Below are 26,986 nucleotides of genomic sequence, written 5' to 3'. Positions count from 1 at the left end.
TTGCGTAGCAGCAGAGGTAGAAGACCTGGCTCACATCCTATTTGATTGTTTCCTGTATAAGAGTGTGAGAGACAGGTATCTTGGTCTATATACCAAACAAATGAACCATTGGGATCCCCAGATCAAAACAACTTACCTTATGTCCAGCCAGAACTTGAAAATAACATTTAACGCAGCACAATACTTAAATAAAATTGTTTGGTTGAGATCTGCATATGTGGGACTGATTGGGGTAGATTGCAAGGGCGACTCCAAAATATAATTTTATCATATTTTATCTATATCTTAAATTATTGTACACTATTATAATTTCATTTTAGATTATATTTTATTCCCATTCCATTTTAAATCGTATTTTATCAAATTCTATTTTAAATTGCTTTTATCAAATTTTAGTAATAATTTGTTGCTGGAAATTTGCACTTTGATATGGCCCAAGGGCTAATCAATAAAGACTTGTGATTCTGTTACTACTAGGAAGTAGCACTACTTTGTAAGTGCTAGAGTAGATTATGGAAATTTGCTAAAACTGGAAGACATCTATTTGCTCTAGCATTAACAGCACCACAGTTGCTATTGAAAGTAGTTTGGAACTAGTTTAGCTCCTTCAGTAATATTAGCACCAACATTATAGACCCGACCTCTCTAAAGTAAACTAGAAAGGTACTGATAGAAGGCAATTGTCAAGATTTCCTCCTTCCACAGTCTTGGCTACATTATAGGGAGCGATTAGATTAGTTATGAATCTTAAAGTATTGGATACTCCCCTCATTTTCTACCCCGCATTTTAAGCCAGAGTAGGGATTGGCTATATAGACAGAGCACACTTATATAATATACTTTTTGTTGCCTCATGAAACTGGTTATGGATAGGTTTCCTTTGTGTTTCAAATTCTTATCAGAAAATAATTGAAAACAAAATTATCTTGATTTATATTTCAGGAACATTTATTATTAGGTTTAAATTGGTTAGAAAAATCCAGTTTTAAGCTTGAGCAGTATAACTAAATGTAGACAATAGAATCTGTGACCAAGTTCATATAGCAGAATTGATCTCTTTGTAAGCTTTTTACCCAGTGCTTAAGCTAACTACCTAATATTTTGATATCTTCCTACCCTTTGCTCATCCTGTTTGTATGCTTTCGTTGTGAAAATATAAAGAAGGCTAAAGAATGAGGCAGCATTCTATTCATAATATGATTCTTTTTTTAAAAAAACATTGTCCTTTTACTCATAGACCATTTGTGTTTGTGCATAGTAAGTAAATATAGCTAGATACTTGTACGATCAATTGAAATTGAGAGTTGAAAAAGTAATATTAAAAAAAAGAAAAGTCTTGTTAAAAGGTTGTATGCTACTTTTCACCTGGTATCCATTCCTTTTATCTGAAAATGGAATAAAATATGCATAGTGTTTTAGTATCCATTTCTATGCCAAATACAGAAGAAGTGAAAAGCAAAAAAAAAGTTATTTGTTTTCCCCATCTATATTCTGCTTAAAATAATGTTGCCTGTTTTATTGGTGTCTTCCCAATTAGATGTTTACCAAACTATTGTGAACATGGAGGAAAATGTTCCCAATCTTGGAAGACATTCTTCTGTGATTGCAATGAAACTGGTTACACTGGAACAACCTGCCATAACTGTAAGTAGATTGCATTGTTGGGTGGTATGGACATTTGGGAATATTTACAAATATAAGAAAAACAGATTTGTTAAAATTATTTGTAAATGGGTACATAGGATGGAACAAATTTCAGTTTAATTAAAAAAAACCTACATAGGCAGTGAAACAGGCACACTTCTTCTGATGACAAGGAAAGAAATGTATAAACTGACTTTTCTCACAGTGGAAAGCAGTAAACTCTGAAAATGTTCAGCAGTTTGGATTCATCTGACAATCATCTGGTGACAAAGTTAATTCATTTCTACACATAGGTAATGCTTCTTTGGTAGTCTTGCCATTCTCAATGCATCTGGATGATGTTGCTTATGTAAACTCATTTTAATTGTGCTTTCAACTGAGATGCTTTGGTTGTCTTTGTGAATGAGATAGGCAGAAACTAAATAGGGGAAATGTGGCTTTGCTGATTCTCCTGAACCTATCAGTAATATTCTAAAACATTGACATAGTATCCTCTTGAATTGGCTGGAATGATCCTGATTGTATGCCTTTCTTTTAATCTGTGCCCAGAAACTGATGCTGAGGCCTCCTGTTCAACATCTAGGCCATGTCTTAGGATTCCATCATTTATGTTTAATATTTATATGAAGCCAAAGGCAAAGGTCATTCAGAGTTTTGAAGTACACTGTTATTGGTATGTTGATACAGGGAGAGAAAACTCTACTTTTCCACATTATCTTATTTCAGAAATGGATTGATATGAAATCCAAATATGAATAGAAATCATGTTTTGAAGCCAGTTTTCAATGAAACTACACTCACTCTAAAAGAACAGGTCTATAGCCTGGGAACTATCTTTGATCTTCAGCTTTCACTGGGTTTTCAACTTATGATTGTGGAAAGGAGCAGTTTCACATAACTACACTTGTGTATTTGGCACTGCTCTTTCTGAACTAGTCAGATTGGAAATAGTTGTCTGCATTTGATTGCAGACCATATATATATATATATATATATATATATATATATATATATATATATATATATATATATATATATATATATATATATATATATATATACATACATGTATGTATGTATGTATGTATGTATGTATGTAACATACATCTGATGCCAAATGTGTTGACTAGTGCAAGACACTGAGAACACATGATTCCCTGTCTGAAATATGTGCAGTACTGTTGTTCCTATTAGCTTACTGTGTGCAATTAAAGGTATTGGTACTAATGTTAAAAATCCTAAATATCATAATAATTGAATAGTTGAGGGACCATGAATAAGAGCTTGCCCAGTTTACAGAGAAGTTTTAGAGGAGAATCTTTTTCAGAAACCTGTTGGTATGTGCACAGGAGAGAACCACAACCTGAGTTGTCTTTTCTGATTGGGGAAGGCCTACTTTTTCTTAAAATAGTCTAAATCTACAAAAGTTAAAGCAATGCAGTAGTGACACCACTTGAATGTCAGGCACAAGGAACCAGAACACTTTGTGAATAGGCCAAAGTAGTTATCTCATTGTTCATCACCTATATTACTGGAATCTCATCAGATTGGCGGCATTCCCATGGGAACAAGCAGAAAAGGCTTTCCTAGTCTGGAATATGTTTCCTCTCTGGGGTGATTTCATACTGGGACACCAATTAACTCTCCTTTCCCATTCAGATGGTGATTCTGCAGGATGACAAGCCTAGAATCTTGAGCACATTTTCCATTGTGTGTTAAGTATGGAAGCACACATTTCATAACTATGTTAAATATAGGAAATGATCTTGCTCATTTTTGATAAATGAAATATTCAGAATACACAGACAAAGGGACTCAGGACTTCTTTTTTATTTATTCTTTATCTCCAAAGACTCCTTGTAACCTATACATTGCCCAACCTTGATCTCCATAATGTTAGTTTGTTTGTTTCTCAGTTTTCCTCTACCATCAATAGATGTTTTTTTTTCTACTATTTTAGTGTTGTAAAGCAGGGCTTTTCAACTTTTTCACCCATTGTACCACTTTTAGGATATGGCAACATCCGAGTACCACCTTAGCAAGGTGTCAAAAACATGATGACCAATTGGGAATTCATACAATTCATGCATTATCCAAAATTAGAGCATATGACTACTGGTGCAAAGTTAATGAAATGAAGACTGATAGACTCCCCAAGTTATGTCTACTAGAGCAGGGCTTTTCAACCTTTTCATTGATTGTACCACTTTTAGGATATGGCAACATCCGAGTACCAGCAGTCGCCTAGCAAGGTGTCAAAAACTTGATGACCAAAAAAAAAGGAAAAAAGTGATGAAGTACAGGTAGTCCTTGACTTACAACAGCTCGCTTAGTGACTGTTTGAAGTTACAATGGCACTGAAAAAGGTGCCCCCCAAGCCACAGCCGAACAAGACACCTGCCTGCCTGCCCGCCCAGCAAAGCAGTTCCTCCTGTCCGAGGTTTTCATTGTTGTGAGCATTTCTGTTGAGGATTGGCAGCGGGGGTGGGGTGAAGAGTGCTTGGTTTTTATTCCTCCTGTCTGCTGGGTGGTTGTAGCAGGTTTTGGTCACTTCGCATGACCCTGGGACACAGTGACCATCATAAATATGAATCAGTTGCCAAGCATCTGAATGTAAATCAGAAGACCCTGGAGATGCTGCAACATTCCAGCTGATTGGCGCTTCTTCTGGGCTCAGAAGCGCCAGGATCAGCGCTGAGCTCCAGCTGGAGCCTGGAGCTAATCCTGGCGCTTCCACTGAGCCTTGACAGCCCCAAAGAAGCACTGATCCTGGCGCTTCCACTGAAGCAGCTCCAGCCATCTCTCGCTCAGGATTGTGCGGTGCTGCCACCGGTTCAGCTCATTCCCTTCCCCTGGTACCATTTTTCTAGGATGGCCGTGTACCAACTGCTAGGTGCTAATGTACCACAGGTAGTACCCATACCACTGGTTGAAAAGCCCTGTTGTAAAGAAGAGCCTTGGTGGAGCAGTGGGCTAATGCCTCCTTAAGTAACACCAGCTGCCTGCAATTAGTGCAGGTTCGCATCCCACCAGGCTCAAGGTTGGCTCAGCCTTCGATCCTTCCGAGGTAGGTAAAATGAGGACCCAGATTGTTGGGGGCAATTAAGTTGACTTTGTAATAATGCCGCTTGGGGGGTGTATGAAAGCCCTAATAAGCAGGCATATACATAGAATGAAGCTACTGCTAAGCTTGTAAGCCGCCCTGAGTCTTCGGAGAAGGGCGGGATATAAATGGAATTAAAATAAAAATAAAAATAAAAAAAATAAAAGTATCCTAGCCCTTACGTTTTAAATGTTTCCAGCATATACAAATATCTAGCCCAAAGATATATAATAAAAATTATTACAATTTTGATATCTGACTTAATACATGCTAAATGGTGTGTATACAAGAAATATTTCTTAACAAGCTTTCTGTGGTGCCAGAGGGACATTCCTTTTCAAAAAGAAAAAAGAAAAAGAAAAAAAGATAGTAAGCAAGAAATGTCAGGCAATTTCCAGTATAATATATGCAGAATATTAAAGTTGTTCCATAAATGTAAATTTCATCCCACAGGAAATGTCAAAAATTGAGCATCCATATTGGCCTTATTTTTAAATGAAATAAATGGAGGAATATTCAGATAGACTGAACTTTCTGCTTAGCTAAATGTCCTTTAAAACATTAAAATGCTTTGGATTTTTTAAGAGAAATACTGAAGGTTGTCATATATTTCTACCCTAACACTAAATTTCTAAATTGGAATATGGATAAAAAATTGTTATTATTGCCATGCAACAGAAATATAAATTTTTTGAAAGGGAATTACATCAATTACATCCCTAAGCATACTGATTGTGAAAATTAAACTATCTCTAAAAAGGGCAACTTTTAATGTGTTTTATTTAATAATGTGTTACTTAGTTACTTAGATATTGGTTGTTTAGCAATGTAACAGTGGAAACAAGTATTTTTTTCCTGGCTATTACTTCATGAATACATTCTAATGAGGCATTAGATAACTATGAAAAAAAGACCATGGAAGAATAAACGAACAACCATCTGCTTGAATTATCTTTTTAGACATTATAAGATGCCTAAAAATTATTTAATTTTAAGAATTAAAATTAAAATTTAATAGTTGTAAAGTTAAATTATCTTAGGTTGTTGCAACACATATACCTATTAACCACCTGCAATACAATAATTTGAAAAAGGGATGAAAAAAATGGAAGTGCAGACTTCAGTTGTGATGTTCACATTACCATTTAGTTTTTGCCTGATTTGTAGAGTGAAAAGGATAGGTTTTCTGCTCCTTGAGTTCTGCCACCTGTGGATAGGTTTCATGTGTCATTTGGAGGTGATCACTGGCTCTTTGAAAGATAGAGGGGTACCATTCATCTTGAAAGAAGTGATGATGCAATTATGTTGAAAAAGCCATCTTACGATATAGCAGATTTAGGCAGCATCCTAGATGAAATAAATTACCTAGGTCCTTTCCATTCAGGATTCAGACCTGGTCATGAAATCAAATTTGTGTTAGTTGCTCAGTCTAAATGGAGAGGGTGAGAGATTCCTTGTCTTGTTAATCTCTCATCTGTATTCAATACTAAAAGGTATCCTTTTGAACTCTTCAATTCTAGTGTTCTAGGTGGGATTGTATTTCACGTGAATGAGCAGGTCCATGATTATGGAGTTGTTCTGAAGTCACATCTTATGTTTGAGAAGCAAGTGAAACCATGGCAACTGGAATATTACAGTAGTGCAGTTTTTTCTGATACATTGATTATTATTTTTCTGAATCAGGATATACTGGCAACAGTAGCTCATTTTTTTTTCACTACTGTACATACTCTATTTGGGACTGTCTTTGAAGTTAACCTAGAAACTACATTTGGTCCAAAATATAACCACACAGTTGTTAAGAGGTGTGAACCCTTTTAGTAGTCTAATGCTAGAATTATGGTCACCACAGTGTTTGCCAATAAAGTTGTAAGACTCATTCAAGGTGCTGGTGATGACCTATAAAGCCCTAAATGGCTTGGGTCTGGGATATCTGAGGGAGCACCTGCTGCTGGCATCAAGTTCCCTTCGTTCTGTGCGCTCCCACAGGGAGGGTCTTCTCAGGGTACCGCCGGTAAAAGATTGCTGGCGGACAATACCCAGGGGGAGGGCCTTCTCTGTGGGTGTGCCAGCCCTTTGGAATCAGCTGCCTGTAGAGCTTAGGACTGCCCCTGACCTCTGCTCATTCCGCCGAGACTTGAAGACCTGGCTCTTTGAGCTTTCTGGCCTGGACTGAGGGTATTAATTGGGGTTTTAATTGGTTTTTAACTAAGATTTTTATATCCAAGGTTTAATATAATCATTTTAATTGTTTTAAATTTTGTAATTGTCGTATTGTTTCTTTTAAAAACCTTGTGAACCGCCCTGAGTCCTACGGGAGAAGGGCGGTATATAAGTCTAATAAACTAAAATATTGCTTCTGACCTAAAAAAACAAAACAAAAAACAAAAGAACCCTGTTGTAACTTCTTCTCAAACAGATTTTAGCTACCTTAACCTTATGATAAATAAAAACTGTAGAGAATCTGAAGACAGAACTTTCCTATTGGTGCCCCAATGATTTGTGATACCCTATTTCCTAAGATAAAGCATCTCCCGCTGTATTGATCTTTCAGAAGTCTGTGAAAATTATTCTATTTAGGTTTGTGCTGTGTGAGTAACCAGGCAGTTGAGCAGCCATTTTTGTTTTGTTTTTTAGTTATAGCCAGCTTATAGGGTGGATTAATTTTATGAATTTTGTTGTTCAACTGTTGTACTCCAACTTGAATCTATGAAATAGTAAGTAGACAAGTATAATAAATAAATAAGCACCCAAGCTTTTAATAGGATTTCTGCTATCCATAATTGCATGCTAGAACATGTGTCTTCTAAGAATACATGGATACTTCCAGATGGGGGCTTAGATCAGTTTGTACAGTGAATTAAGCCACTCACATACAGTTGATACTATCACTGGAGACTTATAGGTAATAGTCTCCTCCAATTTAAAAAAAAAAGAAATTGGAAGATATACAATATATAAATTTGTCGCTTGTAGTTATTGATAGTCACACTTCCCCAAACAAAACCAGTGTGCATCTGGGAGAACAAGTGGCTGCTGTGATCAGGAGGGCTTTTGCCCATATCTGTTTGATGCCAATTGCACCTCATCCATGACCAACAAATATTGTTGTCAGTTACTCAGGTCTTAGCAGAGGAAGCCATGGAAATGATATTGGAGAAGCATGGAGAAGCTGCTAGGAAATCAATAGGTGCAGAAGAAGCCTGCATTAAATCTTTGAGGCATGAAAGTATTAGGAAACGATTCAGACTGATTTCTCCCAATTAACTGGATTAGAAGATGAAGAAGGGAAAGCATAGGAAACATGAGAAGAGCTTTTTTTCTGTTGTTGTTAGTTGCGAAGTTGTGTCCAACCCATTGTGACCCCATGGACAAGGTCCCTCCAGGCCTTCCTGTCCTCTACCATCTTCTGGAGTCCATTTAAGCTCATGCCTACTGCTTCAGTGACTCCATCCAGCCAACTCATTCTCTGTCGTCCCCTTCTTCTATTGCCCTCAATCTTTCCCAGCATTAGGCTCTTCTCCAGTGAGTCCTTCCTTCTCATTAGGTGGCCAAAGTATTTGAGTTTTAGCTTCAGGATCTGGCCTTCTAAAGAGCAGTCAGGGTTGATCTCCTCTAGGACTGACCGGTTTGATCGCCTTGCAGTCCAAGGGACTTGCAGGAGTCTTCTCCAGCACCATAGTTCAAAGGCTTCAATTCTTTGGCGCTCAGCCTTTCTTATGGTCCAACTTTCACTGCCATACATTGCAACTGGGAAGACCATAGCCTTGACTATATGCACTTTTTTTGGCAGGGTGATTTCTCTGCTTTTTATTGTGCTGTCTAGATTTGCCATGTCTTCTCTCCCCAGGAGCAAGCATCTTTTAATTTCTTGGCTGCAGTCCCCGTCTGCGGTGATCTTGGAGCCCAGGAAAATAAAATCTGTCACTACCTCCATTTCTTCCCCATCTATTTGCCAGGAATTGAGAAGGCCAGATGCCATGATCTTGGTTTTCTTAATGTTTAGTTTCAACCCAACTTTTGCACTCTTCTTCTTCACTCGCAACAAAAGGGCTCTTTAGTTCCTCTTCACTTTCTGCCATTAAAGTGGTATCATCTGCATATCTTAGGTTGTTGATATTTTTCCCAGCAATCTTAATTCCAACTTTGGATTCATCTAGCCCTGCCTTTCTCATGATGTGCTCTGCATATAAGTTAAACAGGCAGGGTGACAGTATACAGCCTTGCCGGACTCCTTTCCCAATTTTGAACCAATCAGTGATTCCATGTCCAGTTCTCACTGTTGCTTCTTGACCTGTATATAGGTTTCTCAAGAGACAAATAAGATGGTCTGGTACTCCCATCTCTTTAAGAACTTGCCACAGTTTGTTTTTTTTTTATTGAAAAGTTTTAAAATACAATTTTCCTTTAAAAGAACCCCCTTCCCCCTCCCTCCTCCCCCCCTACCTCCCCTCCTCCCCCCTACCTCCTCCCCCCCCTACCTCCCCCCTCCCCCCCCCTACTTCCCAGAGCTGCATACAAGGTATATATATATATAAAAAAACAAACCTAAGCAACCATATACTAACAACTATAAATTCTAAAATCCATCACTCTCTAGCTTATATAGGATAAAACAAACCTTAACAATATTAAATATATGTATAAAAAAAAACTAGAATAAGAAAAGGACCCTCTCTAGCTTATATAGAATGGAACAAACCTTAATAGTATTAAATATATATTAAAGACAAAAAAAAGGGAAAAAGAAGAAAAAAACCCCTTCTCAACCCTATACTTATCCTAAATAAACTCCATCCATTTTATCCATTCCATGATATAACATTCTTACAAATAATTTTCCAAATTAACCAAGGATCCCAAATCAAAAAACTTTAAAGTCAACTCTTCTGTAATCGGCCGTTCCTCTTCCAATACCACAATCCAAAAAAGCTCACCCTTTCCACAGAACCACCAAATATAAAAATATATTACGTCTACACCCAAATCTTTTTCCCCCTCCCCTACTTGACTACTTGACTATATCGTAAAAGTTCCATAGACTTCTGCAATTCCTGCTACTTTCTCTTCTTAGATCGTTTTGCAGCAGCACGCGTCACCCTCTGTTTTATAGATTCATCCGACGAGGTTGTATCTTGATCTCCTCCAACACCTTTGTCTTCTATCTGACCATCTTCGGCCTCTTGATGCACTCCTTCTCCAGATCCCTTTCCAGCTTCCAAAAGTGATAATGGCGTTGCATTTAAAACATTATTGTAAAAATCACGCGCTTGCATCACAGTATCCAAACGGTACTTTTTACCTTCGTGCGTCACCATCAACCCCACTGGGATCTCCCATCTGAACCTTATATCTCGCTGCTTGAGCTCTTGCACAAGAAATGTAAAATCCTTCCTTCTCCTTAGAATCTTTGGAGGAATTTCTTTTAAGACCAAAACTTCTTGATTAGCAATCATAACTTTAGTATCATAAGCAGCTTGTATAACTTCATCTCTAGTTTCCCTTTTTGCAAAATATACCACCACATCTCTAGGCAACTTTCTCTGTCTGGCAATCCATGAATTCACACGAAACACTTTGTCCATGCCTCCTTTTATTTCAGATGCTGGCTGTTTCAACACTATTTCAAAAGCCTCAGAAACCAGCTGCTTTAGATCTTCCTTAGTATTCTCCTTTAAGCCTCTAATTCTAATGGCAAACTGCATCTGGAAATATTGAGCAAGACACAGTTCCCTTTCCATTTTATTTTCATTCTCCAATAGTTTTGCTTCTAATATAGCATTCTTTTGAGACAAGTCTTCTAGCTTTTCCTCCAATTCTTCCACACACCGAGCCACTTTAAACACTGAAGTCAAGATGTCTACCCTCATCGCTTTGAGCTTCTGTTCCATCCTCTCCTCCATTCTCTCCTCCAATTTCTCCAATTTCTCCTCCATCTGTGCAAATCTAATATTAATTGATTCCAAAATTACCTGGGTATGTTTTTCAAGAGCATCTTGTAAGTCCTTTGATGTCAATACATCAGGAGGATGCAGCGCCTGCAATAATGATTGTTGCACGGGAGAAGTTCCAGCACTCCGAAGAGTTTTAGGGGGTGGTTTAGCCGCCATCTTTTACCAAATATGACGCACTTTCACTTCAAATTTGTAATCCAAAAAAGTCCATCAAGCTGGAGAGTAAAACATAGTAATCCTCTTTACCATTTCCTCTTGTATCGCTTTGCCTGCTCCTTTAAATCATAGTCATTCCTTCAGGCAGGGGTGGTCGCAGACGGCTGGCTCTGCTCCAAGAAGTCAGGAGCAGAGGCGACGGCCAGCTGGGAGCAGCCCAGGCTACGGGGGAGTTCAATCCTTCAGCCGCCCAAGCCATAAGCTCAGGCGGCCCTGGAGAACTCTATCCCTACCTGGGAGCTCGCCCCCTCCTCTTCTCCCGAGGAGGGGGCTTCGGATTCGCCCGAACAGCTGATCGGCGCTGTTTTGGGCGAAAAAACAACAGCTGAGCCGCGGGCAGCCCAGGAAGGCTCCCTCCGCCGCCGCGGAGCCACCGGAAGTCCGAGAACTTGCCACAGTTTGTTGTGATCCACACAATCAAAGGCTTTAGCATAGTCAATGAAACAGAAGTAGATGTTTTTCTGGAACTCCCTAGCTTTCTCCATGATCCAGCGTACATTGGCAATTTGATCTCTAGTTCCTCTGCCTACTTCTGGTAGTTCTCAATCCACATACTGCTGGAGTCTAGCTTGTAGGATTTTAAGCATAACTTTACTAGCATGTGAAATGAGTGCAATGGTGCAATAGTTTGAACATTCTTTGGCACTGCCTTTCTTTCTTTGGAATTGGAAAGTAAACTGATCTTTTCCAATCCTGTGGCCACTGTTGAGTTTTCCAAATTTGCTGGCAAATTAAGTGTAGCACTTTTACTGCATCGTCTTTTAAGATTTTGAATAGCTCAGCTGGAATACTGTCTCCTCCACTAGCTTTGTTGTTGCTCAGCTTTCCTAAGGGCCATTTCACTTCACATTCTAGGATGTCTGGCTCGAGGTGAGTGATCACCTCATCATGGTTATCAGGGATATTAAGCTCATTCTTGTAATTTTTTCTGTAGTTTATCTCAATTAAGTGTAGATCTGTTCTCCCTGTGTAGTGAATTTCCTGATTTGGTCTGATTTGGTCTGCCTTGCAGTTTCATGAATTGCATTGGTTACCATTTGGGTTCTAGGTGAAATTTAAGATGTTGGTTGCTACCTATGAATTTCTACATAGCCTGGGGCTGGTAATTTATAAACACAATTTGCCTCCAATTATTTCTGCCCATCCTATTAGATTACATGGACATGCTCCAGGTCCAATTGATTAAATCTCATGGTTCTCCAGAAATGTGACTTACTTGCTGCTACCTCTATGCTCTAGAACAGGGGTGTCACACTCACTGAGTCACGTGACATGTTGCAACGTATCACAACTTTTTTCCCATTGCTGGAGCAGGGGTGGGCGCGGTTTCAGCATGACGCATCTGGTCCACAGGCTGGCAGTTTGACACCCCTGCTCTAGAATATCATCTTCGTGAGGTTCATCTGACCTTGCAACTCTTGAGAAAATCTGTGAATCTTTGATGTTTCAACTGTCAATCAGTATCAGAAATCCAAGCTGGAAATATCAAAAGACCATTGTGCATGTCCATAGTTTTGTCTGTGTGAACTTCTGCCTAATGTAAACTGGAACCTGCATACAATCTTGTACCAACATAGAGGTGCGATCCATCCTCTCCCAACAGAACAAATTGGGCCTAGAACATTGACAATAAATTCTGAACTACATCCAATCTATTTCTTCAGAATGGCTGCAAATTTGTTTCCATGTCACCAAACTGTAGCATTTTCAGTATTAATTTTAATGTTATCTTTCCTGGATCTGAACCAGGAACTGTATTTGGAAATGCCTGCCCAGGGTACTGTAAAATGCTTTGTAAAGTTTTGTGTCATTAACAAATTATTCAGGCAATCTTTTCAGGTATCTCAGGATTTCAGCACTCTTATGTGAGATTTGATGACAGATTCATTAGTTTAAACAAACATTTCAGTGTAATTTGGTAGTTTGTAATTTGGTGAGCTGTGGAGAGTGTTTTAAAATAATGATTCCTGTGATTGACTCCTGATATACGTAATGCTTTTTTTTTTTTTGGGTACATTACAAATAAGTCCTGTTGAGTTTGTGAGTTTTCCCATTGTTTGTGATTTGTTTTGCAATCTCAGTAACATTTTCCCCAACTAAGCTTTTTTCTGTATTCTATTAGTTTTTCCCTTGAATAATTTTTAAATTTCTCACACTGACAACTGCTGCTGAGCCAGCTGTACTTTGCTAGTTTTGTTCCCCGTCACCTTTTATTCACAATCAATACAGCACATGTGGAATTTTTGAAGCCCAGCTTGAAGCACAAAGCTACAGTCTTACCTATATAAAAATCAGCGAGCAGCCATCTCACAGAATGGATAACTGGTAATAGAGTAAATAGATTACATGATCTGAAAAGACGAGAGGAAGAAAGTGACAGCCTCTGAAAACACCAACTACTGTATTATTATGCCAAAATGTGCAAGTTTTCAATAACCTGCAAAAGGTTTTTAGGATCCAGCTCTCTTTTTTATTGCCTTCTTTTCATTTGAGATTTCTCTACAGTAGTATGAATTGGGAAATTGTTAGAGTTATTATCATCCTCATCATCAATACTACGACTATCACATTCACCATCGACCCAATTATTAAACTTCATTAGGCAGATTACAAAGCTATTTTTTTTATAAAAGCTGTTGTGATTCAGGGTCAGCCTGTGGGTTCGGCAGTTGGGTCGGATGACTCAGAGGAGGAGGAGGAGGGGGGTGTTGAAGAACTTTCTGATGATGGCTTTGAGGCTCCGCAGAGCCCCCAGCCAGGCCCCTCCCACCTGGTGGAGACCCAGCTGTGTGAGCCTGACAGCGTGGATGAAGATGACCCACAGCTGGCCCTGTTCAAGGACGCCCGACGCAGGAGGCAGTCAAGTAGGAGTAAACAGAGGAAGGCAATGGGGCTCCTCGGAAGGAGGCACAGAGAAGCCACGCCCTGAACTCTATATAAGGGGAATGTGTGGGAGGGCTGGTTTGCTGAAGGCAACCGCTTGGATTGTTCCTGCTTCTTAGCTCGTGTTTTATGGTTGGTGTCTTGTCTTGCTCTTGTTTTATGTGAATAAATTTGGCAGGCTTTATTCCAGCCTCTTGCCGTTTGTAAAGGGGTCGTCCCTGCTTTTGCTGCGGGGCCGGTAGCAGGCTGGTACAGAACAAAAGCATGGAATAAAAAATAAAATAATGAAAGCCATAAGTCCCTGCAGAACTAAAACTAAATTAAATAAAAGCCGAGATGAACTTTTATTAGATTGTATATCTGAATTGAGATCTTTCTAGCATCATACATATTTGAAAATTTAATCTAAAGCCAACCCAAGTAGTATGTAGGTGAGTGAGGGTGTGTGTGTGAGAGAAAGAGAGAGACAGAGAGAGAGAGAAAGAGAGAGAAAGAAAGAGAGAAACAGAGAGGATATGAGTGCAAGTTTGTGTGTGTGTATTCTCCCTCCTTGGTTGATTGGAGCTAAAATATTTCAAATTTATACTGTTCTTTGTTGTTCTGCTAGGTCAGGGGTAGGCAACCTCGGCTCTTTTATGACTCATGGACTTCAACTCCCAGAATCCCTGAGTCAGCTGACTCAGGAATTCTGGGAGTTGAAGTCCATGAGTCATAAAAGAGCCGAAGTTGCCTACCCCTGTGCTAGGTAAATATTAGGATGAAATCTTAATTTCTCAGAAAATTCCTGCACCCATGATTTTTTGGGGGGGTTCCAAAGTAGCATGAAAGGGATTATCTCAGAATGAGGGTCTTCACGCAGAAGAAATTTAGAACATCCATCTTCATTTCCATCCTGCCAGGCCACAGGCAGCAAGGTGATGGGATGAGCTGAAGTGCTCCACTGCTTGAGGAGTCCATCCAGAAAATCTCATAAATACCCTTCAAATTACTGTTGAAGATAAGATGGTTATATTTTATTTAGAATATTTACACGCTTTCCAGTAACAGAGTTTCTGTGGGTTGCTTAATCAAAAGTGAAATTATCTAAATTTATTTGGTTCACATTTCCTGGGCGTAGAGACTAATTAAAATGTTCCCAAACTGCCTGGTTTTCCTTTTTTTTTTTTTTTGAGAATAAACGCAGGAGGGGAAAAAAAACTCTTAGCAATCTATTCTAGCAAATTGTAATACAGAGAATTTTGTTGTTGTTGTTATTGCTGCTCAGTGGCCTTCTAAATGTACTTACAAAATTGATCATTTTCTGGCATCATCCATCAAGACTTCAAACTCAACAAAGCTGCTAGTGGAAAAAAAGATGTAGGAATCACCCTTGTGTATATATTTGTAGAAAAAATGTTAGTTGTATTATGTTTTGTTTGTCAGACTGATATTGTTTTCTCTTTGGAAAGACATAATGTCACTGAAATACCTTCTCATGAACACTCTACTAGAGGTTCAAAAATTCAGGATCGTTAAAAGCTATATTTGCACGTATACTTTTTTAAGCATTGTGTCAGAAAATATGTATTTTTCTTAAGGAGAAAACCAGCCATCTGTCATGCTAGCATAGTGCAGCAGGAACTTTATTAGTCTGTCAACTGTGAGGCCTGTCAAAGTCATTTTTTTTAATATATAGCACAGATTCCATTTCTTTTTGCCATTTAACATGACAATTGTATTACAAGAGCGAGCATTTTGATTTCATTTCCTGGCTCTTAATGTTTTTGCTGCTAAAGCATTGAGAGAAGTAAAATTCTTTCCTTCCATTGTTTATTACACACACACACACACACACACACACACACACACACACACACAGAGAGAGAGAGAGAGAGAGAGAGAGAGAGAGAGAGAGAGAGAGAGAGAGAGAGCTACTAAAATAATACTTCAGTAATATTACTGATTAAAAAAATGTGATTTTCCCTATTGGATCACATGGTTGAAAACTAAAAACTTCAGAGTGGTGAGTTTTCCATCTGAGCAAGTTTATTTGTAATAAATTTTCATACAGTTTGATCTCCTGGAAACCCTTCCCTGACCTCTGTTGGAATCAGGAGGCAATCTATAATGCTTTTTCAAGGCAGCCCTTGGTTTCTAGGCTCAGCTATTGAAATGTGCAATTTTTCAGGGAGCTACTGCATTATCAAAGAAGAATTCCTTCCAGAAGACATTTTATTTGGATACTCAAGCTGGAGGTTGACAGCAGTCTTTTGAAGACAGCTTTTGGGGTGAAAGTGTGACATAGAAGTCTCATTGCAAGTGAAATATCATTGCTCATCTTTGTATAAGTTTCTATATACCATCCATATAAGATTAAATTGAAATGGACCAACACAAAACAGGATTGGCAATTTCAACTCGTTATGAGAGAAATCCATAACTTTAAAAATAATGGCAATTGTTTTGGTGTTTTTCTCATGGAAAGAGAAAGTTTGCCAGGGAATTGATGGCTGCCTAGCTAGATTGTCCTTTTCCCACCACTGAGTTCATCTTTTCTCCATCCATCCTTAACAGAAAACCATACTGGCTTGAAATTTGCTGCCTTGGTTGCCAATCCTTTTCCTGCTGATGTTATTGCTTTTAGACTGAGTTATTTAAGTCACCTGACTTCCATTCAAGAAAGGGGTGGAAATGCCTAACAGATTTTATAAATAGTATTATAGTGACTTGGTAGGGGGAAAAAAGGTGTGCTGTAGACGTTGTTTATGTTGTGGTTAGATATAAAGGAGAAAGTCACTTTGTTTCCTATTCTAAACAGTCATAAGAATTGGTGAAATTGGTTTGTAATGAGTTGTTGGCCAGCAATTTGGTCTGAATTGCAATTTGGATCATACCATCACATGGATGGATTGCATCTATGAAAAGATCAGGTCTCACAGAAAGTCTATATCAGTGGTTCTCAACCTATGGTCTGAGGATCCTTGGGGGGGGCACAATATCATCACAAGGGTCTGTAAAGGCTTAAAGAAATGTTAAGATTTAAAGCTTCAGTTTGGGGGGTCCATAGTCACAAAAGGTATTTAACGGAGGGAGTCCGTGGTGAAGAAAAGGTTGAAAACCACTGGTCTACATAAATATATCTGGATGAATATGAAAAGAAAAGCTACCAGTTTGAGAAATCACTCCATTACAAGTAATTTATTAATATGCAATAAATATATGTATGTATGTCTAGGATTATCACCTGTGGCTTCAATATTAAATATATATTTTCATGAAGAAGAACATGCTAAAAAAGATAATTGGAAGAAAAGTTGCCATTTGTCTTCATGATTCAAAAACATATGACTCTTGGCGACTTAACTAAATTTGAATAGGAAGTAAGCCCATATTGGATAGCGAAATCAGTATTGTTCATGAATTGTCGTCTGCTGAATGTTTCTGCCTTCTCCACCTCTTCTTGAATTTTGAGCAATTAGAGTTTCTGGTTCTTTATTATAATACTCATCCCTTTCTTACAGTGAGAACTTATAGGGTCACAGCTGCATATCATATACAGAAAATGCTCATCCTTCAGTGACAAAATAACAAAAGACAAACTATCAGATATTAAATGACAAAAGTTATCCACAATAAAGGAAAATATATGAACAATAAACTAGTCCAAAAAGAAAAAAAGAGTTTAAATATTTGGAAAAAAAAATATGGTATTGTACACAATATGTCAGCGGCCCCAATGTTTTGGGCACCAGGGACTGGTTCTGTGGAGAAAGATTTTTCTGTGGACTGGAGCAGGTGTGGCTTTGCGTGCTACCTGCATCCCGTGGATGGGGCTTTGCTTGTTTCTCTGATCCATTTCTAGCATGCCGCAGACCAGTGCTGGTCCACGGACCAGGGATTGGGGATACCTACGATATATTATTACCTTTGGCTTTTGAAATATGCATTTTATTTTATTAGTTGCTGGTATAACCTTGAATAATCTCTTTTGTCCACACAAATATCATAAAACCAGTCTCCATCATTACTAATGAATGGGGCTTCACATCTCTTCTCTGTTCAGAATACATGATTGAGCCAACTAAAATGGATTTGAAAAGATTACTAAAAGCTGGTGGCAGAGAACAGTTTCTAGAAATAGCAGACATCCAACCCAATATACAGTATTAATTCCATTCTTTTACTTTTCTGTATTTTCTTTAAAGCAAAGTATAACATTCATGATTGGTAAAATGTCAGCACAGAAATGTACTTTTAGGAAATTAGTAAAATCTGTGTATAGATGAAAAACATCATTACAATGATTTTCCAATCATTGTTGGCCTGATAGGCTCCCTTGGTTCTTCTGGAGACCATAGTACAGCACCTTTTTTCTGTGAAAAAAACTTAATTCAATCTTTGACATATTCATATAATGTTGGGGAATGCTGTTGGTTGAACTCTTGGAGATCATTGCCAGGAGACCACACATTTACATTGTGAAATAGTTGGATCAGAGATGAGACTCAGGAAATTCCCTGTGTCCTAAGCATAATGTATGAAGTATTATGATGTCTGTGGGTTTTCTGTAACATGCAAAGTCTCAATGAGGCACACCTTCAAGCAATGAGGCACACCTTCAAAAATACAGTGTTCCCTTCACTTGTAAAACTAAAAGGAATGTGGTGTTTTGCCACAACCTGCTTCTGAGCTCTCTTAACCTTCTCCCATAGAGCTTGTGATATGGGAACAGGCTGAGAGATATCTCCTCATGTAGCAGTGACCCATATACTTCTATAATATGCAGCTATACCAATGTGGCTTGCTTGGAGCATCTTTGACATGCACTAAAGAATTTCCAGATTTGGTGACTACATCAAACATGGTATATATACTTACACCAATTGTCTGGAATTTCCTTTGGACCACTTTCAAAAGTTTTACTGATGCATGTACAGGAATTACTGCTTTCCTCATGCACTAAATCTCTTCCAGGCTGAGTTGGCCCAGCTTGTGATATGGGCAATTCCCAAGTCATCAAAAGTATGAAACACCTCAAGTCAATATTGGGAGGGACATAAAAGAGATTTCTCTAGCACTACCCTGAAGCAGTTTGAGACTGTCCAAAGTATTTTATTGGAGCATATTGTGTTGTCTCCACAAGACAAATAGCTTAATTAAAACAAATATAAGTCACTTTTCAGAGGCCTGTTAACTGCCTATCTTTAATATCATTAAGTGTCTTTAAACCTCTGACTTGCAGAGTATGTTTCCAATGTACAGTATCTCATGGTTTCCTCAGGATGGTTTGTATTCCCCAGGCAATAGATAAATAACTAGTATTTGGAGAATTTTTTTATTACTTTTTACTATTTACAGAATAAACTTGCTTCCTTAAGATAGCAGTACATATAAGGCAATCACCCAGCATGAATTGTCGTCTAATAATTCAAATGTTTACCCTCAGAAAGGTTTAAAGAAAAGTGATACATACAATGCTTGAGACTCACGTTTTACCAGCAGATATACATGCTGGCTAAACTATTGGAAGAATTAAGAAACATTTTCTTAATTAGACCAAATTCAAAATATCAGCATGTAGAAAAGTACTAAAATTGTTACAATAATTGTCTTGTGAAAAACCAGACCTGTTTATTACCAATCTTTATTAAGTTGATTGTATTATTTAGGTTTATCCACAGATATGAAAAAAATAACCATTCATTTCAGTGAGCTATTAAAGAAAAGTAACATTAAATAAAATAAAAAAATAAAAAATGTTAAAAGTTGTCTCACATGCTGTTCGTTTGGTGGTCCTGCTTTTCGATGATTTCAGAGCAACACAAATACAGATTTTACATTGGATAATAATGATTACTATTTTTATCTCATTTTTATATTTTATCTCTGGTGCCAGTAACATTTACTCACTTATCACAAGGAACAAATTTCTATGCTTTCTTGAAGACTTGCAAAATATTTTCAAAATATTCTTGCCTCCTATGGAGACAAAAAATATCATATCAATTAACTTTCATGTAACTATGTAGGCATTTCAACAGCTAAAGAGAAATAAAACAAAGCAAACTAAAGCAAAACCAACAACATTAAGCAAGCTGTTATAACTAGTGAATCAAAATAAATGTTTTGTTCAATAATAAATATTCTCTTCTAAAAGCACTGTGTGTGCGCGCGCTTCTGTGTGTTTTGATTATGCAGAATACACTTGATTTTCTTTCTGAATACTGAACTTCAGAAAAGCCTGAATCCAATATGTGTCATTTTAGAAATTTTTCAATCTTACTCAGTTTCTGGTTTCAGAGCAAGAGTTGGAAAATGGGAGTTTCGCTCTGCCATAAATTAAGACAGGAAACCAGAAATGGCTGTATTTTGTTGTTGTTAGTCAGAAGAAAATTATATATAACACCTTTCATATAAATCAGTCTCTTCTTCCTTCTTTCTATTTTCATTTAGAAAATCACCCTCAAACTTAGTTTATATTCCACCCCAGCATGTGAAAATCTAATTTTACATACTTGAAAGTTAGATCGAAATCTGGGACCTAGGCCAGGGGTCAGCAACCTGAAACAGTGAAAGAGCCACTCAGAACCGGTTCCCTCACAAAAGGAAAAACTGGGAGCCGCAAAAACTGTGTGTGCATGCACGTACATGCGCGTATGTGCAGAACAGGGTTTGACTGAAGAGTGGAGCCAAGGCGAGATATGCACCTACCCTGCATATTTGAATTGATTGGTTGAACTTTTTTAGTCCCACTTTTATTTTTTTTGGACTGCACATGGCAGAAGACTGGGAGCCGCAGGAGACGGCTGAAAGAGCCGTATGCGGCTCCGGAGCCGCGGGTTGCAGACCTGTGACCTAGGCAAACACTGGGATTTACAACTAGAAAAGTGGCAGCACGTAGAATTAAGGAATTAAGGAATCAATAGTTAACAAGCATTTAACATCTATACATATATATATATGGATCTTTGGTCATTTGGGTTTTTTCCCGCATAGAATTGAAGGTATAAGAGCAATGTTTCGACGAAATCTCATCCGTTATCCTCAGGCTGGTGGCTTCAGCTTCCTTCTTCTACCACTACCACATGCTTCTCCCAGAAGAAGGAAGCTGAAGCCACCAGCCTGAGGATGACGGATGAGATTTCGTCGAAACGTTGCTCTTATACCTTCAATTCTACGTGGGAAAAAACCCGAATGACCAAAGATCTACATATATATATGTATATATATGCAGCTTCTGCCGCCCCTTTCTCTCGGCAGAAGCTGCATCCCCCGAAAGAAGTCTTCGCCGAGAAAATGGGCACTGAGATTTTCTCGGCGAAGTCTTCTTTCGGGGGATGCAGCTTCTGCCGCCCCTTTCTCTCAGCTGCCTGGGCAGCTGAGAGAAGGGGGCGGCAGAGGCTGCATCCCCCGAAAGAAGTCTTCGCCGAGAAAATGGGCGCTGAGACGCCTCATTCTCTCGCTCAGCGGAGACTTCTTTCGCGAGATCCAGCCTCTGCCGTGCTGCACTGAGAGAACAGCAAGCCGCCCCATTCTCTCGGCGGAGCACTCCACCGCCCCATTCTCTCGGCAGCTTGCCACCCCATTCTCTCATCTCAGCAGAGACGTCTTTCGGGGGATCCAGCCTCCAGCTGCTGCATTTCCCAGCCTCGGCTTATACTCGAGTCAATAACTTTTTCCAGTTTGGGGGTAAAATTAGGGGTCTCGGCTTATACTCGAGTCGGCTTATACTCAAGTATATACGATATATATATATATATATATATATATATATATATATATATATATATATATATATATATATATATATATATACAGTACTGTTTTATGTAAGAACAATAGCGATACTGATTGCTGCAATATGATAGGTGCTATTTTATTTTATTTTTTTACTGTTTCTACTAAGTACAGTATATGGATGCTGCTCAGAGGATCTCATCACTATGATTTCTGGGTGAGGAATTCCAGCTCTATATTTAAAATCTCAGAAAAAAGAATAAGTATTTGGGCCTTATGTGATGATATGAGAATCAAAAATAGAATAAAAAGCATTCTGTACTGGTAACAAATAAAACTCAAAATTTTCTGGATTGGGCAGCTATATTAAATTGAATGAATTAAATTAAAATCAACCAAAATAAATAATATCTCTACATACTTGGTTGTTGTTGTTGTTGTTGTTGTTTTATCACAAACATCATAGATAGGAAAGCTGTTTGAAAATGTGTCAGTACAGAACATTTCCCCCTCAACTCTGGAATTTTCTAATACAAATTCTTTCTTTTTAAATCCTTGTTCTTTAGCTTGCTTATGTTCACCCATGCATATTGAATGTTGATTGAGTTGTTTTAGTTCAATCTTCTTTGAGTTTGCTTCTCACAAACATTCTTCATAAGAACACTAGCATAAATCTCAAATATGACCATTACATGCTGTACTATTACACTAAAAGTTCCTCCATTTTTGTTCCCCAGTTGGCTTTTCTAGTTTGCTAAATTGGGATTTTACCTATTCCTAGATATGGTACTTCCCACTGAACTCCTAATACTGATTTCAGTTCCTTTTCCTTTAGGATTGCTTTTTGTGCCTCAGGATCCTATACCATACCCCCACACAGACCAGTTCTAATAATCTCTTTGCTATAATCTTACAGCTCCCATCTCATCTGATTGGGGGCAACATTTTGGGACTGAATTGCTTAAATAGATTATAATTTGGTTATGCCATTCCCATTTAAGACCATTTGGAGACCAATTTCAGTTTGAAAAATTGTACGTAAAAATAAAAAGCAAAAGCCATCTAGCTAGAATAATATATGTACTCTGCTCAACTCTTCATTGCTGAGCCCTTTCATCAGACTTACTGTAGTATTCTTACTACCATCCGACCCTTACCTTTCAAAATATCTAGAGAAAAATAATCCCTATGGGGGAAAAATTGCATGAACACTATCAAGATTATACTAAACTAAAGTCTCCATATTGGAGGAAAAATATATGTAATGCGATAAGGATTCATTCCCATCCACATTGTCTATAAATAAAGATTAGTTTGTTTCTGCTTAAAGTGTTTTAGGTTGACATAACACTGTCTTTTGACTGTGACCTCTCTGTCAGAAAGCACTTTATTTTGCTCACTCATGATGCACTTACCATGTACTACTTACTGTCTTAATGTCAGTAATATTGGTAATGGTTTTCAAGGCCCTACATGGCATGGGTCTGGAGTACCTCGAGGATCACCTGCTGCCGGCGTCAACTTCCCTCCGCCCTGTGCGTTCCCACAGAGAGGGCCTCCTCAGGGTTCCACCAGTCAGAGAATGTCGGCTGGTGGCCCCCAGGGGGAGGGCCTTCTCTGTGGGCGCCCCGGCTTTATGGAATCAGCTGCCGGTTGAGCTCCGGATGGCACCTGACCTTCGCTCCTTCCGACGTGGTCTGAAGACCTATCTATTTGAACAAGCCGGCCTGGCCTGATGGGGGATGTGCTGGGGTTTTTATTGTGGATTTTTATTTTATTCTATTGTTTTAGCTCGGGCTCTTATTTATTTATTTTTTTAATTTTTAGTATTCTGTATTTTTATATGTGCCCTGTTCACTGCCCTGAGTCCTTCGGGAGAAGGGCGGTATACAAATAAAATAAATAAATAAATAAATAAATAAATAAATAAATAAATAAATAAATAAATAAATAAATAAATAAATAAATAAATATGGAAGAAATAGTTATGATAAAGTCATTTTCTGGACCTTAACCATCCATAGCAGGTAACTGTCCCCCAGATAATCTGCCTTAAGAAACTATTTCTTTTCCTTTCAGCTATTTATGAGCAGTCCTGTGAAACTTATCGACACCAGGGGAAAACATCTGGTTTCTTCCACATTGATTCTGATGCAAGTGGTCCACTTCCCCCACTTTTGGTGTACTGCAATATAACAGGTAAAAAATCCCACTTCAGTGTTTATCACAAATGGTTTATTATTTATTGCATGGCCTGAAATCTATTGCATAGTTGTAAGGTAAAGGTAAAGATTTCCCTACAAGTCATATCTGACTCTAGGGCGTGGTGCTCATCTCTGTTTTTGGCCAAAGGAGCCAGTGTTGTCTGAAGACAATTTCCATGGTTATGTATCCAGCTATATGCCAAAGGTGTATGGTACACTTTTATCTTCACACCAAAGTGGTACCTATTAATCTACTTGCATGCTTTCGAACTGCTAGGTAGGCAGGAGCTGGAGCAGGTAATGGGAGCTCAATCCATGCATGGAGCTCATGGAAATGAGGTGATCAAATAAAATCAAGGCATATAGGTCTGCAGTCGTACTGACTTATTTCAAATAATCTTTGTATGTTCCATAAATGTGAAACAAGGTAATGGTTGTCGTGGAAAGCAAAATGTAATCAAGATCTCTCCTTTCCTGTAAACCAAAACTCAAAGACTTCTAAGACATAGAGATCATACCAGATTTCAGAAATAGAAACAGAACCCCAGCTTATCAATGGTTTATTGCTTTTTTTTTCTTCTACTCCTACATTACACTTGTAATAGAAGTGAGCTATGAGGAGAATGGATGCATGATATAGGATGTGATGGAATAATGATTCCAGACTCAATGGACAGAGGAGACCAATCAGTAAAGGGAAAAATTATCAGCTATGTTATCATGGGATTTACCCCATAAAACAGATGACATAGCTAAAAGGGTTACTGTTTTTATAGGTTCAATGATAAGCCTGTTGTTGTTAGTTGTGAAGTTGTGTCCAACCCATCGCGACCCCATGGACAACGTTTCTCCAGGCCTTCCTGTCCTCTACCATCTTTTGGAGTCCATTTAGGCTCATGATAAGCCTAACATAATACATAAATTTCATGGGCTGTATATATGCTACTACATCATATGGCAAAACCCACGTTTCCTAAATAATCATTTTGATCATTAATGTTGACAACTAAATTTTATAGGGGTAATGTGGCTGTTGCAGGAGTAATCAGAGTTGCTTCACATGTGTATTTTAGGCAAAACACTTATACTTGATGTTCACATGTACTGTAACTTCCTGCTTAAATGCACTTTGCGGTATTGGCTGGATGCTGAAATTAAATTTCAGTATGTCTTGTGTTTTTTCCTTTCCTCAGAAAGAGAGAGAGAGGGAGAGAGATCTTAAATCTGATCATATTTTGTTTCATCAAGATGTTATCATATTTTACTCAAAGCATAGTTGGAGGATCCCTTTGATCCCTCCTTATAATGAGACCAGTCTATTCGTGGTGATCATTGATGGATTAGCACGAATCTCTGAGGAATTGTGGTACAGTGTACATTTTTAATATTGCTTAAAATCTGTTTTCTTGATAATCTGTCTATTAGAACAGAAACGAACAGTCAAACTATCCTAACTTTGAATCAAGTATAGAAAAGACATGTATGCAAAGTTAGATTTCTAATATAAACATAAAAGGCAATCTGTATGAGTTTAGTCAAGCTTCCTTTGGATTTTCTATGCTGTATATGAAATGTGTGCCCTTTTGTGCTTCATAATTATGACATTCCAATAATAGCATTACAGTAATGATACCAGAAGATCCATTGTGGAACAAAGTTGGAATTGATCTATTTCTCAACTACCTGATTGGTCCATCTGTTCATGCATAAGCTTGTTCCATCCAGCTCAAGATACGTTTAAAGAAAAAATTTTAAAAAAATATCTTGTGTTTTGATCAAGTACATTCTTACAACAGAATGAGTTTGTTGATTTGTAGATTGTGCAATATAGGAATGCTATTTAGGGAAATATTATGGAGAGAACAATGATATACATTAGGATGATCTAATGTAAAGAAATAAGGTGTAATTAAAGAAACAAGATAAAATTAATATGAAAAGAACATGTTTTAAAATTACTGTTTTCATGAAAGAGGATGGAGAACAGCTTGTGAGTGTTGACTATAATATGTTGATTGAAAGTATGTTAAAACTATTTCAGAAATGTCACTCTGTTTTCATAGCCTCTGTCAGATTATTTTTCACGTCAGAAACAAACAGCCTGAAATCAGATTAGTTCTTTACATACTAGGTGATCTTCAGAAACCCCTTTTAACTCACCAACCATGAATAGTGAAAACCGAGATGCTATGTCTAATTATGCATTCATCTCTCTTTCTTAGAGAGAGGACATTCTACAGATCTGTCAGGACCACTAGTCAGCTGGATATTTGGAATATTTATTCCATGACTTTGATAGCCTCATATCTGAAAAGTAATTAAAGATTATTTTTTTTTGGTCACACCTGCTGCCTTGTCAACTCACTAACCATCAAGCCAGCCAGCCTGTTACATCCACAATTTTCCTGTCCTGTCTTAGGCCTGATTCCCTACATACATGCACAAAGGAGCATAATTCAAGGTTTTACTTTGGTTGGACAGTTACAGCAACAGCAGGCAGGGCAGATATACGGGTGGTGTTCAACTTTTCCAAATCCCTTGGATATATATAGATAAAATCCTAGTAAGCAAAGTTCCAAGCAGCAAGCAGAAACATCATCAGTCCAGAAGTCATCATTGGTCAGCCAGTCTGAGTCCAAGAAAATGATATTGTAGATCAATGTTCTAACCGCAAGCCTGGCTGTGGTTATTCTGTTTTTGAAAATGACATTTTTTTAATCTCCTGTTTCAGCCCTCCCTCTTCTGGAGATGGCCTGCCTATTCATTCACCAACTTTTTAGACATCCAGCCATGCTTTCTCAATCTGATTTCAAGCAAAAGCATTAAATTCATGTCTCCTTTGCCCATTATTTTGTCCTCGCTCCACGTTACTCTGTGTGCAGCTTAACATTTAGCTAAACCCACCAATCCTCCAATGAAACAGACCTGTGCATAGATCTGGATGCTTTATTAAAGGAACAGGATGGTGAAACTGGGAAAAATAGAAATACATACAATAAGAACCCAAATACAAAATGAACAGTGTTGAGTTGCTGGTGAGCATAACAATTAACAAATACAGATAAATCAAAATCCCACCAGCGATGCTGGGTGTAGGGGATGCGGATTTTTATCCTCAGATGGATATGTGCTACAGATTAGGCTGGATTCTTCCTGGTGCTTCTGTTTCCTCCAAGTGCTAAAGGAAATGGAGTCTGGCTCCCAAGGATGCACTTGTTTTTTTGAATGAGGGATGCTGGAAAGATGACCCTTAAAGGCTGGGTCTC

General features: G+C 38.1%; 1 protein-coding gene across 1 annotated transcript in view; it reads left to right on the top strand.

Moving 5' to 3' along the window:
- Nucleotides 1–26,986, top strand: part of CNTNAP5 (contactin associated protein family member 5) — a gene marked incomplete at both ends in the record, with an annotated part of 417,604 nt that overhangs the window by 256,241 nt on the left and 134,377 nt on the right. Inside the window, 2 exons of the mRNA XM_083349845.1 lie at nt 1,538–1,644; nt 23,596–23,715. Coding sequence (XP_083205971.1) covers nt 1,538–1,644; nt 23,596–23,715 — 227 coding nt within the window. The remainder of the gene's footprint in view (nt 1–1,537; nt 1,645–23,595; nt 23,716–26,986) is intronic.

Source organism: Vipera ursinii, assembly GCF_947247035.1.
Source record: "Vipera ursinii genome assembly, chromosome: 1".
Classification (NCBI taxonomy): domain Eukaryota; kingdom Metazoa; phylum Chordata; class Lepidosauria; order Squamata; family Viperidae; genus Vipera; species Vipera ursinii.
This window is presented reverse-complemented; position numbering and strand designations above follow the sequence as displayed.